The 21,617-nt window shown below is 34.3% G+C and overlaps 1 protein-coding gene across 1 annotated transcript in view; it reads right to left on the bottom strand.

The window, feature by feature from the left end:
* LOC148952744 (F-box only protein 47-like) overlaps window positions 1-21,617 on the bottom strand; it is a 46,787-nt gene that overhangs the window by 233 nt on the left and 24,937 nt on the right. Inside the window, exons 6-9 of the mRNA XM_089087767.1 lie at window positions 11,553-11,717; window positions 8,419-8,576; window positions 4,328-4,451; window positions 1-626 (exon numbers count right to left, since the gene is read on the bottom strand). The exon at window positions 1-626 is cut by the window's left edge and continues 233 nt beyond it. Of these exons, the coding sequence (XP_088943893.1) occupies window positions 520-626; window positions 4,328-4,451; window positions 8,419-8,576; window positions 11,553-11,717 (554 nt within the window). The 3' untranslated portion in view covers window positions 1-519. The remainder of the gene's footprint in view (window positions 627-4,327; window positions 4,452-8,418; window positions 8,577-11,552; window positions 11,718-21,617) is intronic.

Here is a 21,617-nt window from a genome sequence, read left to right as displayed (position 1 = left end):
ATGGATCATTTCACAGTCCCTAGACACGCCCATAATTCTACCCTTCTAAGCTTAAAAGGTGCATCTCAAGAAGTCCTAGCTTTGGCAATGAGTACTCTAGTGAGGATATTGGAAAGTCAAGATAATATATAACGTATCTTTTGGTAAGAAGTTTTATTACGAATAATTAACAAATTGTTTCAGAAATGTAAAACTCAAAAGACAACAACCAAAAAGTTTAAAGCAGAGGGGGCGATACGGACCCAGAGCTATGTGAAATGGGTTATGGACCATGTCACAATACTGGGGAGGGGGCAGATAAGGTCTGTGGGTACAACTGAACAACGCAGTGCGGTAACGAAGGTTCAGTAGTTGATGAGAGAAATATTTAAATTTGAAGTTGCAACAAAACCATAGGGCACAGCTAATTAAGATGCAACTTTTAGGCAAAGGGAGCAAAATAATAACAACAACATAAAATACGTAAAATGAAAAGCAAAAGTAAAAAAGGAAAAACCAAAAAACAGTAAGTATATCACATCATTGTGGAAATAGCACTTGTGTCATTGAGGTTCCCATCTGAGTGAAAAGATAGAGGGCTCTATTGACGTCTGAGATGTTCATATCATTCATCCATGCCGGACTCACTAAAAATAAAATATTAAAATGTATGCATAAAATGCATATAAAATACAATTACATAAAATAAAATGTTTATATAATAAATATATATATATACATATATATATATATATATATATATATATATATATATATATATATATATATATATATATATATATATATATATATATATTGTGGCAATGGTAAATTGACTCACATGGCAAAAATAAAGCTCAAGATCCCTAATTCGAAAATATGAAAATAAGATTTGTCACGTTAATTTGCATCAGTCGAGTTACTTAACCTAAGGCCCATTCGCAATCGAATTCACCTAATGCAGAGATTAGCTTGTCAACAATTTTTTTTACTTCCCAAACAATTCAATTGCACCAATTACAAATACAATAAATACTCCGACTCAAGTTACGGCAAAGGTATGTCATTTATAACTTATAGCAGTGAGTTATAAGTTCTTTTTATTTCACACCATCAGAATTACGTAATTAAGGCCCGTTCACAAACAAGATTTATTCAAAGCCCAATTATACAATTATTCCATGTTTAGGGCGAGATTTAAATCAGCTAAAGCGCTTATTCATAAATCCCTGCTTGTATAGAAGGAAGAAACTGGAAAGACAAATAAAAATTTTCCATTTAAACTATTCAGAACTAGCCAATCTTAGAACAATATTACAAATGGTTCCACGGTTGGCCAAATTTTGGCATTACATAAATTCCATTGTAAATAGACTTTTGAATTTAATTTAAAAATATATATAGTAAAGTATATATAAATTAATATAAATAATATATAATATATATATATATATATATATATATATATATATATATATATATATATATATATATATATATATATATATATATATATATATATATATATATATATTGCAAATGCCTTGATTGATGCGGAAACGTTTTGAAACTTTCAGAGCGTGCATTTACAAACTATTACTTCTTAAATTGACGTAGATATTAAGTCATATTATCGTTATATAAGCCAAAAATAATTTTTCTTAGGTAAATATATTATTTTGTCAGCTATAGTTTTTTTTTGTGTTTTTTTTCTTTTTTTCAGTTGTTGCTTATATTGATCTTGTTGCTGTTGTTGTTGTATCCCCCTCTTATCCCTGGCCATGGAGCCTTTCGAGGGGTAATATGAGTATTGTATTTCAAATTTGTATTTACTGGTGAATAAACTTACTTCACTGATTTTGTCCTCTGTAAACCTTTCCTTGATATGCTAAGCTGACGACATCCTAAACCTTAATCGAACTCTTCAACGTATCACCGAAATTTTTGGACCCCTTGAAGCGGAATATTAGAAAATTGGACTTGAATTCAATTCCTCCAAATCTGATATTGTCCTGTTTAACTGGAAAACAGATTCCTCTGTTCCTTCCATCATGCTTGAATCTAGCTCTGTTCAGCCTATAGATCACGTTATGTATCTAGGTCTGCCCATTGCGTCTTCTATCCGACACACCCGAAAACTTATTCTTGAACAAATCAGACGTAGAATCTCAGCAGCTTATGCTTCCATTGTATCTAGTAAACTTCGATTCCACCGACATCTTCTAACAAGTCTATATAATGTTGTTGCCCTTCCCCATATCCTCTACACCGCATCCTTTTGGAAACTCTTAACTAAAACTGACAAGAGTAAAATCCGATCCATGTTCGTTCGTTTTGCCAAGTATCTGCTTCATCTGGCTCCATTCAATATAAATTTTGCTCGGTATTGCGAAATTCAAGGTTGCTGACCCAGAGGTTGCCATCGCCAGATGGATGGCGAAACATGAGAAAAAAATATATGGGAACTTAAATGAATGGTCCCTCATTCTTAAGCAGTGATGTATTTTCTTTCGCATTTTTTCAGTTTTTTTTTTTTTTTTTTTTTTTTTTTTTTTTTTCTGTCTGTATTGGTTTTTTTTTCTATGCTCTCTCTTGTTGTGTGTTTGATGTGACGGTTTTCAATAAATTTCACAATTAATAATAATTTAATTCTTGTAAGATTGTTTAACCCTATTGTTTTGCAGCATATACAGTATATCCCAATGTTTGGAAGAACTTTTCTTGCGCATATATATTATGTAAATTAGATGATGCTATTATCGTTTTTCAAATTATCTCCTTCGGCTCCCACCTTGGACTTGAAACTTGTTTTAGTTTATTCGTTATATTATACCTGATCCATGTACTGCCGTTTCAATAAGTATTGTAAATTATGATTAAACTGTCACACGACTGGAGTCATATCTTGCAGATGTAAGATAAAGACCACAATAGAAAGCAAATGTTTGTGCTTATACTCGTTCGCTTAGAAGGCTTTTTTGTTCTGTTCTCTTTTGTATATTTGCGTATATTGTGGTATATTTTATTAGTATATATTGGTATATATGTAGGTAGTATATATGTATATATTTGACTAGTATATATGTGGTATATATTGGTATATTTATATTAGTGTGGTTTCTTTCGTATATTGTGGTATATTCAAATACATAAATAAAATGTGACGGATTATCAAATAAATAAATAAATAATATATATATATATATATATATATATATATATATATATATATATATATATATATATATATATATATATATATATATATATATATATTCATTTCAAAATTTGTATTGCACACAAAATAAACAAACACAAATGATTGAATAAAGCCAACAGGGAGCTGAGCTTGAAAAGAAGGCAATCTATTATTACGTTGATTTCAAATCGACCTAAAATAAAGAAGAAAAAAGATAAACCAAAAACATCATAACATAGAGCAGGAGAGGGAAAAAAGAGTTAAGCCAAAGGCTAACTTTTTCTAGACTAGATCATAGATAGGATTATGCTGGAGCTAGGAACATCGACAAGTTAACTAATAAAAAAAAAAAATTCGGTTAGTTTTTATTGTGGTCAATGAGGAGATAAATTCAAATTGAACTCATCAAGAAATCTTCTTTTCTTGAATGAATTGTGCTGGTATAGCCCAAGAGATTCCAGACATTCAAAAATTTCACAAAAATAAGTGTTGAGTTGTAAATACACAAGACAGTTAAAAATATAAGTGCACGCCTATAGACAATTCATTTTGATTCCAATAACTCGTTAAAAAAAAATCGCTAACAGTAATTAAATATAAATAAACAATTTTTTGCTTAACTGAAGAGTGCTAGCATAGCAGCAATATCATTATATTGCTTATATAGCAAATATTGTTACATATAATCATTAATATAATAATATAATATAATATTTAATATAATAAACATAATATAATATATAATGTAATATAATATTTATTATAATATAATATTATAAATACAATATAATAAATATTATTACATAGCATAGCAGCAAGATTATAAACATGGGAAAACGGCACAAAGTGAAGTGTTGAGCTGTTGCCCCCCTCCCCCCCCCAAAAAAAAAAAAATCATTGTAGACAATGTGAGCAAATAATCCGATATTAGATTGAATATGATTTCTATTGCTTATTAGATCTCTATTGCTCATTAGAAAAAAAAACTGTTTTTTTGAATGAATCGTAGCACAAGGTTTAGATTTCAAAGACACGAATACGTAGAAGTTAATATTGAGCTGTCTGGCAAAGTCCATGCAGTGGAAAGACATTAAATTTTAGCATTCAAAAGATTAAAAACCTCAAAGAAAAAGGTTTGTTCTTACTTACTATTTCTGCGAATTTTCCTGCTTATCTCCATGAACATAAACTGAAATACTGCACTGGGGAATGAGGGGTGCTTCAAGTGATTGCCAGCAAGAATCAAAGTATTTATGAAGTCCTTTTTATCCACCTATAAATACCAATGAATTAATTCATAGCTAAGAAAATATCAAATATCTGAAAATCCTAGATTTTGAAAATCTTAATGTATGAAAATAATTGTCAAAAATTCAAAAATTTATAGATTAGCTTAAAAAAAATTCTTTAAGGAATTTTACATTTTTCTTTCGGAAGACCAAGTGGAAGTTTAAAAATATACTAATTCGACAATTAATTTAGAAAAACCTAAAAAATTCAAAAAGTTCTGGTTCCAAGAAACTTTGACTTTTTTTTAATGATTTAGGTAGTTTAATTAATGACTTATTTGACTACTTGTATGTTTTAAGGGAAATGGTTCATTTCAACCAAAAAAAAAAAAATTCCACCAAAAACACTGGTTAGGACGTTTTTTGGTCTTCAATTGACCTTATATTAGTTCAGCTTTAGTCAGTTGATTCCAATACAAAATCTCAGACAGTTCTCCCTACATTTTGATCTCTTGTGAGATCTAACGATTTTTGAAAAATTTCACGATCCTAAGTCAGATCACAGGATATATGAATAAGCATCGATGCTCCGAAGGCTCCCAAACCCAACATAATTGCTCAAAACCGAGCACAAAACCCGTTTTTGCTTTTGTTGCTACTCAAGCCGCTTGCTACAAACAAGCAGGGTTATATGTGCTCGGACCTTCGACCCTAGTCAATGCGATGACTTCCAGAATAAAGAAAAAACGGACAATTTTTTGAGGCCAAATGAAAATGCTGAAAAAAGAAAGCGAATATTTCGAGAGCACAACCACCTCTCTTCTTCAGTGCGAACAAAAATAAAATTTAAAGAAATGCCAAAAAAAATAAAGAAAAAAACAAAAACAAATGCGGAGAGTCAATGTAAAAAAAAACAAACCATATAAAAATAACAAAGCAGCGCACATCTCAAAATCTGTTTGTGTAGCGACACCATATCTTTGTTTAAACTCTACTTTACAAAATATAACTGTTGTAAATCTTAATTTTTATTTTATTTGAAATTTCGTCTTGAGAAAGTGTTTGCACGAGTTTTAAAAAAAGGACGGAAAGTGGTTGGCAAAACTTTTCTCAACCCAAAAAAAGGGGCAAACTCCAATAGAGGGAAGTGGGAATGAGTAATTGGGATGTTTCACAATTTTATAGTTTTCTATCTTCGTTACTTTTCGACTGATTTCAGATAGTTCATGTTTTTAAAAATTAGACCCAGAATGAAAATATTCAGGTCAGGCTCTACTATACGGGTTAACCTTAACTAGCCCCCTATCCTCACTGGCTATAAAACGTTTTAATTGTGTATGATCAGAGACCAAATTTACGTCTAAAGCACAAAAGCCGACATTTTTAAAAGGAAAAATTGATCCTGTCGTATTATTTGCAGTAAACTGTATATTATTCATTTCAAGTGTTTTGCAACATCTGCGAATGGTGACAATTTGGGGTGGCTTATCTGTGCTAATCCCATCCTCTTTTTCGCTATACGTCCCAAGTTGAGTTTGGGATCCCACAAGGGTCAGTTCTAGCAGCAATTCTGTTCTTAATTTGTGTTAATAATATTGTTTTTCGGTTATGAACCATGAACAAATAGCTTGCTGTCATCCATGTCACCCCAAATCTTTCCATGTCCACAAATGTACATCTCCATCAACTGGTAACGACATTCTGATTCCCTTCGCTGACAACAGTGCCCTTGACACTACTGTCGGAACAAAGCGTGGGATCTTTATTAGGTTGAGTGTTTTATCTGAGAGAGTAATTAGGTGGTTCGATGCTCAGTGCCTGGCATATAATGCTGCCAAATTTTTTATTTTTTTTTGCGGATTTTTCAGGTTTGCTCCTAACTTTCAGAAATCCATGTTTCAATGGATTTTCTCCGTAGACCTAGTGATGAATGTGTTCAGTTCCTGTGTATTTTTCTTGACTCATAGTTTAATTCAGTCTTACATCACTTATTGCCCCACTATATTACTTACTTAGACTTAGGTCTTTCCACGCCGGCTGGCGCATAAGGGGACAACGGTGCCTCTCCATGATGATATCTGTTGTGCTTTTGACCAAAGTTCTTTGAGCGACGATCTCAAAAGCAGAACATCCTTCTCAAGGCATTTTCGCAGTGTTGTCTTCTGATACCAGAAGGAACCCAACACCACACATAGTGGGGTAGGCGGCCCTCACCCATCCGCACCATGTGACCCCAATATCGCCATCGGTTAGTCACGACTATTTCGATCACGAGCGGCTGTTTTGTTTTTTCACGTATAGAGGCGTTGGTGAGCTTATCAGTCCACTGGATACCAGGGATACGCCAAAGACAGATGTTCTCAAAACCCTGGATTCGCTTTTCCAGCTGCTTAGTCAACGCCCAAGATTTGCAGCCGTACATTAGTACGGAGAGGACGTTACTATTGAAAAGCCGGAGCTTGAGCTTTAGGTAATATGCTGGATTCCTCCATAAATTTCTTAGTTTATTGAAGGCACATCTTTCGCATGCAATCCGTGTGGTAATTTCCCGCTCAAGGCCACCGTCATATTTATTGACACTACCAAGGCACTTGAACTCTTCAACCTTCTCTACTACATGAGATCCGATTTCAAGCGGTGGGGCAGGTAGGGTATTGACGCTGTTTCGCATGATCTTTGTTTTCCTTGTAAATGGTTGTATACATTTTCATCTCTTCTGATACCACTCTCTAGGGCATATGACAAAGTAGGGAATCTTATCCTTTATACTAACAGTTCTATTAATAAGCCATTGCTCGATTTGAATTCACTTAAAATTGTTTCATGTGTGCCTTTTGTTTTTTCTTTAGTTACACTATAGCCCTTAAAGCTTTCCTTTAGCGCTTAAAACTAGACTGTCTTTTGTCAATAAACATTTGATTTGAGAAATCTGCAAGGCAATTGGCACTGGCTTGGTTACAGTGGGTAGACACTTGTGGGTGGTGTTTTTTCTTTCACATAGTATCTTCGTAACTATAGTAATATTCGGATTCCTTTCAGTCCATCAATCAGATCACCTCCGTGAGTGCTTCAACCCCAGGGTTTTAACCCCGTGACTGCTTATCAGTCTGCCAGGAATACTTGACATCAGTACCTCAGAAAGTGATATTACCTTATTACCCCAGGCAATAACTCAGAAAGTGAAATTCGTTTCGTGCCTTTAAAAGGATTTTAAAAACATTTTTATCTCTTTTTTACGTCCACATGCGGTTGATGTCTCTTGTCCAAGTTGGAATTAGGGGTTGATTTGAGAAATCTGCAAGGCAATTGGCACTGGCTTGGTTACAGTGGGTAGACACTTGTGGGTGGTGTTTTTTCTTTCTCTCCTTTTATTGCCAATTGTTTTGTTTTTCTTTTATTTCTCTCCTTTTATCGCCTATTGTTTTGTTCTTCTTTTCTTTCTTCCCACACTCCCTGTCATAGAGCCTTGCATGGAGACATCTGTGATGTTGAAGGTTTTGTTTTTGCTGATTATCAGTACTGTATATACTTTTTTTAGCAAGGTTTTCAGCAGGAGTTCCCTGGTGGGTGGTTGATTGTTATTTTCTATTTTTAATTTTATTTTATTTATCCATTTCATTTATTTATTTTGTATTAATTATATTTGCCTTTTTTATTTTTTGCACCTGGTCACAGTATAATCCCTTTCCTTCGGAAATTTTCATAAATTTATCAGCTAAATTCTTCATATGTATATTAAAATACATGTATTTATTTTTATTTGTTTTTTATATATACAGCCAACTAAACAAAGAAAGAAAACAATCTCAAGATGAAGAAAACAATTTTTTATTCGTTCCTTCATCCACGATCATTGAGCCTTGTATTTGATTTGATGATTATTTTATTTTTCGATAACAATAATAGATCTTAATCCTAATCTTGAAAGATAGAAAATATAGAGATAAAAGAGAGAGAAAGATATAAAAGAAAGAGATATAAAAAGAAATAGAAAAATAAAAAAGGACACACCGCTCGAAAAAACTGAAACTGGGCTAGCTCGATGATAACATGTGTCGCCTCTAAGTTATCATTGGTCCAAAGCTCTGCGAGAAACTTTGAGCAGATATCTATCGGCATAAATACAGCAAAGTTGGCCATTTTCGTATGGCTCAATCGACCAGGGAAGTCTGGAAAAATATCAAACTCAGCCCGCAGTATAATTTAAAAAATTTCACCAGCAGTAGCAAGTACAATTTTAGGACACCTGGGTAAAGCGTTCTATCAGCCTGTATAAACAGTAATGGTAAAAAGTGAGTGTTACCTTTTAATTCAGATCTGTAGGCTATTGCCACCTTTGGCAATATTTGATGTTTAAAATTAGATGGCGGGTTTTTTAGAAATATAGAAATGACTACAATGACTACAAGTACAAGTTTATCAAGTTCATAAAAGGGGAAAATTCAGAAACACAAAAAAACTAATCATTTGGATTTTATTTGATCATTTTCTGGTTAAAACAAATTCAGGATTTTCATCGGATGAACATTTTTCCCACCAGATGACGAAAAATATAACGTGAAGTTTTGACAATCTCCCTGCAAGATGCGTTAATAGCTAAGGCTCAAATTTTTGGCATAACACCTTAAATTAAATTTTTGTTTTTGCAAGACCACACAACCTTTTTATGACACAAACGTTCAAATCGGGATAAGTCCATTTACTAGAGAGTGTAAAAAGGAAATCGAGCAAAGTACAGAAAAACCATAAGCCTCTGTGGAAAAAACGTCAGACAGAGAATAAAAAAAAAAAAATCCTTAGTTACAATAAAATTTTAGTTACTATCACAACCCACGAAAAAAATAATAACCCCATCCCTCGACAGAAAAACGGAAAAAATGAACCTCATCACAATAGAATACACAAGTCAGAAACTTCCACATAAAGGTGCTTCAAATCGATTTTGATTGAATCCGTTGTGGTATAAATCAGGGACGTAAGCAAATGGAGGGGCAATAGGCCCCTCCCCTAAATCAATTTTTTTTACAATTTTTAATCTTTAATTTTGTATTAAAGTTTGAATTTATTTTCCCTGTCACAAAAAGGCAGTGTGGTCTTGAAAAAAATATACCTAATAATTTTTTACGTCGAAAATACGTAAAAAATAAATCGTATAGATGGGAAGATGTGACCAATAAAGTATATAACAATAAATGTAAAACTTTGTTTTTGTAATTAGAAGAGAAAAAAGATTTCGCCACCTTAATTAGAAATTCAACTTACATTTAGGTAATATCAAAGAAGAAATTTACAACTCAAGGCTTTGGATGAACTCAACCTTTAGGTTTTGTTATGTTTATTGTTGCTGAATAAACCCTTTCTTTCTTAAAAAAAAAGAAACCCAGTAAATGAACTCTCTCAGAGACATCTAGTCAATGAAGAAAGTTATTATTTTGTTCTGTATAAATATGTTAGTTTTAATTTTAATGCTTTAGTATTTCTTCTGATGACAATCGTTGCATATGCGGTCGAAATATCCAGACTTTTGCATCTGTTTTCAGTCTAATAAATGGACTTATCCCAATTTGAAGGTTTATTTGTTCGTTTAAAGCTCTAAATCCAGCTAATGAGAATTACATCATTTTTGCCGTTGATTAGTAGCATAAAATCCTCCAATTCTGATTTTTTCGGAATAAAAATTAATTGATTTTTTCGGAATAAAAATTAATTGATTTTTTGGGAATAAAAATTAATTGATTTTTTCGGAATAAAAATTAATTGATTTTTTTGGAATAAAAATTAATTGATTTTTTCGGAATAAAAATTAATTGATTTTTTCGGAATAAAAATTAATTGATTTTTTCGGAATAAAAATTAAAATGTGAAAAAAATTAATTGATCAGCCCTAACAAAACTTGAAAGTTTAAATTTCAAAATGAAGGAGTTCATACCCAGCTTTAAATCATCCCTATAAACGATATTCAGCTTCAAAAATTACAAACTGGCTGATTTTCGAAATCCTAAGTATGAATGGGACCATAGTTTTCAGCCAGAACGGCCATGTAGCTGGGTTGTTCAAACTCAAAAACACAAAACATGACGAATTAAAATGGCACACGATTTCAAAATCAATCTATATCCAGAATTCATCAAGAAGATGAACAAACAATGTATATATTCTTTTCTGTTTTTATGACTTTTTTTTTAGCTCAAACTATTCATGGAGAGGGGCATTCAATAAAGAGAGGGCTCAAATTATTACTCTGCTCATCCTTCTTTTTTTTTAAATTTGATAATGTATTTTTCCGCCAAATACAAAAAATTCCCCAGCTGAAAACAAGAATTCAAATTTCTAAACGCATTTACATTTTCCAAAGTTTTGAACCAAGCAATGAAAACGTGCGTTATTGACGCGCAAAATCAGAGGAACGTGTTTCTAAAAATCCAAAAGCGTCAAAGAAGCCGAATTCTTAGAATCGAATTTTTAAGAACCTTTAGAAAATTGCATTCTGCATATTTTCCCCATCAAATGACTGAAGATATAACGCAAAATTCTGACAATCTTCCGAACAAAATACGTTGGAAGCTATGAGCTCAGATCCAAATAGTGACAATTTCATCATTTTTTGTTGTTGATTAGTAATATGACATTTTACAATTTTGAATGTTTTTCGAATAAAAATTTGAAAAGGGTTAATTGTCAAGCCACAAAAACGGAAAAGTTCAAATTTTTAAAAAGAAAGGGTTCACACCCAGCTTAAAATTGTCCCTAAAAATAAAATTTGGCTTTAAAAATTCCACACTAGGTGATTTTCCAGATCCCAAGTTTATAGTTTTCATCCAGAATAGTCTTGAAGCCGAGTTTTCCAAACTTAAAAACACGAAACATGACAAACTAGAATGTAGCACGAAGGTAAAAGCAAATTATAATCACAATGAATCAAGAAGGTGAAGCAACAATGTACATAATCTTCCCGTTTTTTTTTCAGCTCACACTATTCATGAAGAGGCGTGCAATTATGGATAGGGTCATTCCAAGCATAACACATTATCCGAGAGGCTGAGTTTAGAAAGACTTGAAACTTCGGATATTGCATTTTTTTTTTTTTTCTAGAAATCCATTTAACGCTATGAAAAAACAGCACTATAGAACTAAAAAGATTTACCCATCATTTTAATGCAAACACCAATAATATCGTCCTCAGTTATAGCAACGTCTTTACACCGTCCAGAAAAACGGTAGCTGTTAGATACAACATTTGCAACGTAAGTGAGAACAACGAGACTTTCCGGATTATCTTCTACCAGCAGCGAATTCCAGTTAATTTTCCCTTAAAAAATATATAATAAATAAAAAAATATAATAAATAACGAAACATGCTAAGACTGGTGACTACGGAACTGCATCAATTAAGAATCTCCAGCTCGATTTCAAGTTTTTCTACTCCTAACAACTATGAAATCAGCTTGTGAGTGCACTCCCCACTTGTGACTCCAATGCTGGAGCACACTTGTGCTCGTAATACCCTATCTGGGGTGTCAGGAGGTATCCTGTAAGCATTTCACTGTTGGGGGTAGCTTCATTAGGTTAACACAGTATCCCAGTTTTTTCTCCCTTCCACTTCTATTTTATCCTTGTCAACAGCCTCTTTGAACGAGCTGGTGGTTTTTGACTTGACAGTCAGGTTAGAGAGTTTGTTCCAGAAAGGAACACGAAAGACGTCAGGTATGGAAATGGAATGGTCCACTTAAACTAATCCACAAGTTGATCTGGTCTAGATTCAATGATTATTTTCATTTTTAACAATGACTATATATTACATATATATATAATACCTTTTTATAATATATAATACCTTAATTATAAATATAATACCTTTATTTTCATTAATTCATGCAATAAAACAAAACAAATTGAAAAAAATTCCCGTTTCTATAAGGTCAACTGAGCCGTGAACAATATAGTTCTGCTAGCTAAATCATACCAAGCAAATCAGCAGTAGCCAACAAATATAAAAAAAGAAACAGACAAGAAGAAAAATTCTTAAGAAATAGAAGAGGAAGACGGGAAAAAGAATGAATAATGATACCTATTAGCAACTTCTACTCATCCGGCATCATGGCAATAAAGTTTTTTCTGTTTTTGTTCATACCACAAAATTTCTCAGAGTCCCTAATACTGAATTGGATTAAACTTTATTATATATATAAAAAAAAAAAAAAACACACACAATTTAATCATTTGACAAGAAGCCGTTCAAGAAGAAACAAAGCTCTGAGGACGTACGACTACAACAGCCAATATCAATAATTTCATCTAAATAACTCAATATATATACATATACATACACATATAATAATAACAATTAAAATAAAAATCAAAAATCAATCTCTCTCGTCAAAAAAAAAAAAAAAAAAAAAAAAAAAAAAAAAAAAAAATGCATATATATATATATAGTGGGCGTGTTCGAGAGGACACGCCCACTTTTGAGTTGATATGAAATTTTAATTCATTCCTCATGCACCAACTTTTTCACGTTCCCAACATATACGCGTAACATAATTAGAACTATTTACGTTATTATTTATATATATATATAATTTTAAATAAATATTTTTGCATTTATATTTAAAATCATAATGCACCTAAGGTATTTTCTGTTATCAAGACAGTCGAAATTACTTACATTATGCACAATGCATTATTTATTATTATTATTATTTTATTTTTTTAGACCAGGGCATTTCGTATAGAAAGGAGTTGTCGTAGAAGCTTCAAAAGGGCTAATTCAATCAGAAATTGAAAGGACTAGTGCCCTTTTTAATAGTCGAAAGGGATTGGAGAGCAAATACCCCCCCCCCCCTACTAGGCCCATCATTAACCCGAACACATCCAATCAAAATTTTGAGGTAACCATTTTGTTCAGCGTAGTTGAGAAGTCCAAAATCGTGTCTTTGAGGATGAATCTTCCCCCCCCCCCACAACCCTCAGGGCAAGGGTTATAAGTTATACCCTATGGGGCATATAAGGTTTTTAAAGAAAGGGTGGTCGTATGGGTGGTTGATTGGTAATCAGAAGTTCTAGTCTCTTTTTAAGAGTCAAAGTGATCGGAGGGCAGCTACCCCCCCTCCACACGTCGTATTTTCCCAAATGCATTCAAAAGAAATTTTGAGACAACCATTTTATTCAAAATAGTCCAAGATCATATAACAAGGCTTTTGCGGTTGAAACAAACCCCCAGAGCCTGGGGGCAGGGGTTTTAGGTTATGCTTCGGGGGCATTTAAGGTTTTTATGGAAGGGATGGTTGTACAAACTCTAGAAGATGCTCATTAGGTTGAAAGCTGGAAGTTTTAGTTTCCTTTAAGAGTCAAAAGTGATGGAGTGCAACTACCCGCCCCCCATACTACCCCTCTTTCCAACCAACCCATCTGATTGAAATTGTGAGATGCCAATTTTGTTCAAAATAGCCTTAAGTACATATAACAGTGCCTTCAGGGTTGGCAAAACCCCCCAGAGCCCTGGGGCAAGGGTTGTAAGTTATGCCCCGGGGCATATAAGGTGTTTATTAAATGGGTGGTCATATAAATTTCAGATGGGGCTCATTTAATTTGAATTGGAAGTTATAGTGCCCTTATTAAAAGTCAAAACTGATTTTAGAGCAACCGCCCCCATCCACGTCCATCATTTTCCCAAACATATTCCGTGACGATAAATAAAAAATCAAATAGGGATAGAATCCTTTTAATAGACAGTGTTTCAAAAACAGTAATAAAATTTCACAAGAAAATACTAAATATTTCGGTCACATATGCGGTGACCGTCATCAGTAGTAAAACTAAACTAAAACAATTAAAAACAATAATTTATATACGATAATAGTTTATATATCTACAACATATTCCATCAAAATTTTTAGATAGCAACTTTGCTCAAAGTAGTTGAAGGGTCCAGAAGCTGTATCTTTGAGGATGACATCCCCCACAGCCCCCAGGGCAAGAGTTGTAAGTTATACCCTGGGGGCATATAAGATTTTCATAGAAAGGATGGTCGTATATACTTCAGAGCAGGGCTAATTGGATTGGTAATTAGAAGTTCTAGTGCCATTTTTAAGAGTCGAAGTAATCAGAGGGCAGCTAACCCCCCCCCCGCACGTCGTGTTTTCCCGAAATGCATTAATAGAAATTTTGAGACACCCATTTTATTCAAAATGCTCCAAAGATCATATAACAAAGCTTTTCTGGTTGATCCAAACCGGTTGTATAAACTTTAGAGGTGGCACATTTGGTGGAAAATTGGAAATTCTAGTTCCCTTTTAAGAGTCAAAAGTGATGAAGGTTAACTAACCCCACCTCCCAACTATCCCTTTTTTCACCATAGGTATCTGATTGAAATTGTAAGATAGCCATTTCGTTCAAAATAGTCCAAAGTAGGGCCCGACCGATATGGACTTTTGGGGCCCGATACCGATATATCGGTATCGCACCGATACGGTACCGATATAATTTGCCGATAAATTTCCCTCCGTAAAAAAACCTTACATAAAGTTTAAACCCCCCATTCTCTCCTCATATTCATACTCACATATTTGTCCCTCGTCTATTATACACCAAAGAACAGCCTCAACAATTCACTTTGGATTCTGAAAAGTAGACCATTTACAAGAATTTTTTTTTCGTTACTTTTTCTGATCAGCAGCTTGCTGAGCATACAAAAGAAATGGCGGATGTTTGCGGAAGTGACAAATAAGGAAAATTTTATCAAAGAGGCCGGTTTAGTTACATAATACACAAATACGTGAAAATCTGACTGAAAGAAGTGTAAGATATGTATTGAAATTGATTATTCAAATCCAAATTTTAATAGTGGGACTTTGAACTTTAATCATTCACATATTAATGTGATAACTTCAATTTACATTCATATGATATGGTCTCTTACTAAGGAATCCATGTTAGGCACACTGGATATAGGAATGCAACTAGGGTCTTGAGTTTGGATAAGGAATTTAAAAAATGTGTCGACAAAATCGTCCAGTATGCCGACAAATGCGGAAACATAAGCTAAATTTCCAAGGTATATAGGTAAATTTTCCAAGGTGTTGGCACGCGGCGGCGAAACCTTGGAACCTTTACCCTCCCCAACAACCCCTTTCTCCCGTAGCTGTGATCCTGACTGGATATCGTGATTTTAACCGATTGAATCTTGGATCTTTCACCCACGCAAGTGAACATTCGTTAAACAGTAAACTGTATGGCTAATTGTATTCTTTTTAGTTATTTTGGTAGAAGATTTACCTTCTTGAAGTCACCATACATTTTGAACACAGCTTCAAAAGGTGAGTATTGACAGATATTGACAACAAGTATACTTTAACTCATCTCTACTGTTCTCTTCACCATGGTCAGACTTAGCTAGTGCCCCCCCCCCCTTCCAAAGACTGAACACGCAAAATTGCCTGAGGAAATCTGGTGCCATCTTCTGGACAGATTACGCATAAAAAAATATATCGGTCGACAACCAATATTTCTTTCCCGATAACCGATAATGACACCGACCCGCATGTCGGCCCGATAATATCGTCGTCCGATATATCGGTCGGGCCCTAGTCCAAAAATATATAAAAATACATCCATGGTTGACACAACCCCTAGAGCCCTGGAGCAAGGGCTGTAAGTTATATCCTGGGGTCACATAAGGTTTTAATGGAATGGGTTGTCGTATAAACTTTGGATGGGGCTCATTTGATTTGAAATTTGAAGTTATAGTGTCCTTTTTAAGAGTCAAAGTGACCTGAGAGTAATCAGCCCCCCCACCCCTACGCCAATCATTTCCCAAAACAAATATCCAACCCAAGTTTTGAGACATCTATTTTTTTCAGCATTGTTGAAAGTTTTAGTAATTATGCGTTTGGGGATGTCAACCTCTTACCTGAGGCCTCAGGGCTAAGGTTATAAGTTAGGCAATTTGTTAATTGTTTACATATAGTATGTGTTATTGAGAAAAGGTATGCATTTTTGACTTCTACTTTCCCAAAATACGAATGGGATTAAGGTGACTCTTTCAGGGAATTTTGAGGAGAGTATTTAAATAGATCAAAACATCCTATGGGCATACAGATTGCTCATACGGGCTTATTGGAACGGCTTATCATAGCCAGCGCAATAGCGTTCCTAAGTAAAGAACGATGTTGGCGCAATTTTTTTTTTTTTTTTTTTTTACCAGGGCACTTTGTATTGAAGGAATAATGTCGTAGAAAAATCGAAAAGGGCATAATCGATTGGAAATTGGAAGGGCTTGTACTCTTTTTAATAGCCGAAAGTGCTTGAAAGGCAACTAACACCCCTTCCACGCCCACCATTTCCCCAAACACATCCAATCAAAATTTTGAGATAGCCATTTTGTTCAACGTAGTTGAAAGATCTAGAAATTAAGTCTTTGAGGATGACACTCCCCTGACAGTCCTAAGGGCAAGGGTTGTAAGTTATGCCCTGGGGCATATAAGGTTTTTATAGAAAGCGTCGTCATAAAAAACTTCAAAAAGGGCTCATTCAATTGGAAATTCAAAGGGCTAGTGCCTTTTTAATAGTCGAAAGTGACTGGAAGGCAACTAACACCCATTCCACGCCCACCATTTCCCAAAACACATTTCGCCTCACGCCCACCATTTCCCAAAATACATCCAATCAAAATTTTGAGATACATATTTTGTTCAACGTAGTTGAAAGTTCTAGAAATTAGGTCTTTGAGGATGACAGCCCCCAAAAGCCCTTAGGGCAAGGGTTGTAATTTATGCCCTAGGGGCATATAAAGTTTTGTATATAAAGCGTTGTCGTAAATACTTCAAAAAGGGCTCGTTCGATTGGAAATTGAAAGGACTAGTGCCCTTTTTAATAGTAGAAAGTGATTGGAGGGCAACTAACCTCCCCCTCTCATGCCCACCATTTCTCCAAACAGATTCAATCATAATTTTAAGATAGCCATTTTTTTCAACATATTTAAAAGTTCTGGAAATTATGTCTTTGAGGATGACACCCCCCCCCCCCCCAACCCTCAGGGCAAGGGTTGTAAGTTATGCCCTGGGGCATATAAGGTTTATATAAAAAGTGTTGTTGTAAAAACTTCAAAAAGGGCTCATTCGATTGGAAATTGAGAGGGCTAGATAGATAGATATTTCGAGAAATTACTATGATAAGCCCTTAAGGGCCGATTTCGAATTTCAAAATCCATGAAAAAATTAATAAACAAGAAAATCATAACAAAAGCACCACAACTAAAAAATTGGCAAACAATACAAAAAAATAAATAATAAAATCATAAAAAAAATATAAAATATCGGAATGCTATATCATTCCTTTGTCAATTATATACGACATAGGAAACAACCTTGCAAGCCTTCTGCATCACTTTGCCGACGATACCACAACACACTCAGCCGTCCCAAAACACAAAGACCCAACACAAGCCTCCCTTTCCCTACAGTTGGATCTTTTTAAGATCAAAAAGTCGCTGATGCATGGATGATCAGCTTCAATGCATCGACAACAAAGGAGCTTTTTATTTCCCGATCAAAGGTGCCACTTGAAAGGTAAGTAAAGTAAGTATGACTGCACTAGACCCTTAAGGTCCAAAGCAGTGGTGCTGATCTCTGTTTTGTGGCCCTTCAGCCAGGAAGTGCAATGGGGTGAGTGCAAGTGAAAGGTGCCAGTTTCATTTTCAAAAATGACACTATAAAGAGAGTCAATGAGCATCGTCAACTGGAGATTCATTTTTCTACCAATCTTTGTTGGAATAACCACCCTGATTGGGCGAGAGCCTCTTGCACAAGAAAGCTGGGAGTTGCTCTTCGCTGCAAAAAACTGGATGCCCGCTATATGCTGGTGCTCGAAAAACACTGTTAGCACCACTCCAGAAGATCCAGGATAGGGCAAATAGGGCGGGCTGCACCTCTACGCCTGACTCGCTTCAGTCTCTAAATGTAAGGTTTGATGTTGCGTCGATGGCAATTTCTGCAAGTACAAGAATTCGCCTCCCTAAGACGAGCTCTCTCGCATTGATTCCCCCCTTTGTTCAGTCGTCAAGGCAGACACGAAGGCACACAGCCTTCGGTCCAATTATATAAAGGAAGATATGCCAGAACCGAGTACTTGAGGAACAGCTCCATCCGATGTTGCACTTCTATCTGGAACGAAGTTCCTGGGGATATTATTTCTGCAAATCCCCCTGTTAACTCCTTCAAAAGAAGGTTCAACAGACACTTAAAACCTCGAAGTTTCGGAACGAGGAAAGTGATTAGTGGCATATCAGATACCTTTAAATATTTGGCTCTGTGAATATAAGAATAAAAAAAAACATTCCCTCCCCCCAGAAAAAGAATTGTGACATAAAAATGTTTTCGCATATTTGATACCAGGGATATTTATTTCATGGGTCACTATATCAAAGCAAAGATAGTAGAAATTCATGACCACATTCAAAATGAAATAGAAAATTTTAGTACGCTTTTAAATTAAAAAAAAAATGGAGATAACGCCATTATAAACTTCCCATTTATGCCTCATTTGCAACAAAGCGATAATAATGCCCAAATAAGAACAAAAGACCACCGAGCAAAAATTTCAAGAGGGGCCAATGGACTTAGAAATATTGATAACTATTGATATGATTTTTAATTTTCAGAGGCCATGGTGCAACTTGGCGGCACACCATCACTAAAGATCGTCTGTGCAGCAATACTATAAGTTAAACAGAATTTTGAATTGCTGCATATCTACTATTAGGAGGAAGATCACTCGATATTTTTGTGAGACAGGGATTAAATCAATAAAGAGTACATTTGAAGCTCATGTTTCCATGCTTTCCAAGAGAGGTCCTCCAGACCGACATTGAGGTTAGAGCGTCTAACCATTAACCTCTCATTTGGTGGAATATATTTGCAGAGGTTTGCAAAAGTGTGCAGGGCAGTGGTAGCCCTACCCCCTTACTGAGGATATATTTTCTAATTTAAAATGGTACGGAGGGAACTCAATAGAACGAACATCAACACACCAAATTCCTTGACATATCGAAGTTTTTCAATTTCCCTAGAATTTTCCCCTTACTAGAATGTTAATTTTACCTCTACATATCGAAATAATTGAAGTAGAAACCTCGATATAACAAAATTTGGTGGCATTTAAACCTGTTATATCACCTCTATATATCAAGCTTTGAATAAAAACCTCTTTATATTGAAAATTCCGTCAAAGAAGACCTTTATGAGTGACCCAGTAATTTGATTGATCTCTGTATTGGGCGATGACATTTTGATGTCATCAGGATGATGACACAGGTTCCTGTAACGATGGTACAGGAACGGCCATTTTAGAATTTTTGAAAAGTAAATTTTAGTTTATTGTATTATTCTTAAATCTTGCGCTAATATTTTCTACATTATTTTATACAAAAATTTTTGGTTCTTATCTGACTTACAAAACCAATGACACAATCTATTCTAAGTAATTTTTATGTTCATACAAAGAGTTTTTATGTTTTATTAAAAGTCATTGAAGTGATTTTATGTGTTTAAGAGTTTTGGAATGATTTTAATGATTGCTTCAATTTAAAAATAAATATTTATTGCTTGTTATGTGCTTGTTTTTTTTAAGTCTCCCAAGATTTTCTCATGATTTATTGATGCTGTTGTGAGCCTCTATATATTGGAATTTGTAAAAAATCACCTTGATATATCGAACCTCAATATATCGAAATCCTCAAGACAACCAATTTTTCTTTTCCCCTCTGAGACTCAATGCATCGAGGTTTCACTGTAGTATTAGCTATATGAGCAAGGTTGACCCTAGTCGAAGCAACTAGGGCTTGAGAGAGTTGGCAACATAACACGCAAATTTGGATAATAAGACTTTATTGGGTAAAGCATCGTTACCCAAAGTGTAGATCGTGAGACAGCACCGACTCGAAAAAATTTTCCTGTCTTACCAAAATAATAGGAATTATAGAAGCCAATTGTTTACTTGTTTTCTTTTTTTTAACCTTCAAAGAATAAGTCAAGTTTGTAAACTACATGAAATCTCGTTATTCAAGTAACAGACTTTATACGGAACTGTGCTAGGAAATAGGGAGTGATCATAAGCACCTCCTTTGCATTGTGTTTCACAATGGGTTTCAAAGTGGAACGCTTTAAGGCGTCGGTTTGCTCTAAAAGAAAAAAACTTCATTATTTCTGATGGAACATCCACCATCTAAAAAAGATCATATATTTCCATTCAAGGGCAGAACTCAAGATTTGTAAAGGGTTAAACAGAGTAGCTTATTTGTGCAACATAATTCAATCTAATTTTACAAGACTTTCGTTTTAACATTTTCAGACCGCTTCAAGAAATCGCTCCGATAATTTAAAAATGGCGTATGACAAACAAGAAAACATAGTAAATGAATAATTAAATGGAATAGCCGAGAAAAACGAGGGTAATGTCGGTCACTAGATAGAAAAGAAGCGAAAAGGACAAAAACAGATATTTCGACAAGAACCTCTACCAAGCCATCTTCAGTGCTAAAAAAAAAACTTAACCTTTTGAAGTAAAATCGACCAGACCAGAAGTAAAACTAAATGAAACAAACCAAAAAAAAAAAAAAAAAAAAGACAAAATAAATGGAAGACCATTCACCAGTTAGATTGGTCCAAATATAATTGGTGAATGGTCTTGGCGGAGGTTCTTGCCGAAATATCTGCTTTTGTCATTTTCCCTTCTTTTCTGCCCCTGGCTGACATTACCCTCGTTTTTCTCGGCTATTCTATTTTATCATTCATTTATTATTTTTTTCCTTGCTTGTCATACGTCATGTACAACCAGTTGGTCTTAAAATGTATTTAAAAAATGACCCTGTGGAAACAATAGCTTTCAAGAGGAAAATCATCCAAAATATTATATAAGTTTATTGAAACCCATGCAAACTTCAAACCATGAACTCCCATTGTCATCTTTTGGAAGAACAAGCGGAAATCAAAATTGCTCCTTCTCCCTTTTTTAGCCTATATTCAAGCATATCTACTCATAGGGTAGAAAAATCCCCAATTTCAGGCCAATATTATATTATGAAAATATTTACATAAAACTGCACCCTTTTTAAAAATCCGAAAACATACTTTTGCTTATTAATTGCCAATTTCAGCTGTTATGGATATTTTTCAGAGCAAATTTTCTCTAATGTAACTTTCTTTGCGCTAACAAG

Source organism: Artemia sp. Qi Xiang Cuo, chromosome 4, assembly GCF_049724085.1.
Source record: "Artemia sp. Qi Xiang Cuo chromosome 4, ASM4972408v1, whole genome shotgun sequence".
Classification (NCBI taxonomy): Eukaryota; Metazoa; Arthropoda; class Branchiopoda; order Anostraca; family Artemiidae; genus Artemia; species Artemia sp. Qi Xiang Cuo.
The sequence above is the reverse complement of the archived record's forward strand: the minus strand, read 5'-3'. Positions and strand labels throughout refer to the sequence as shown.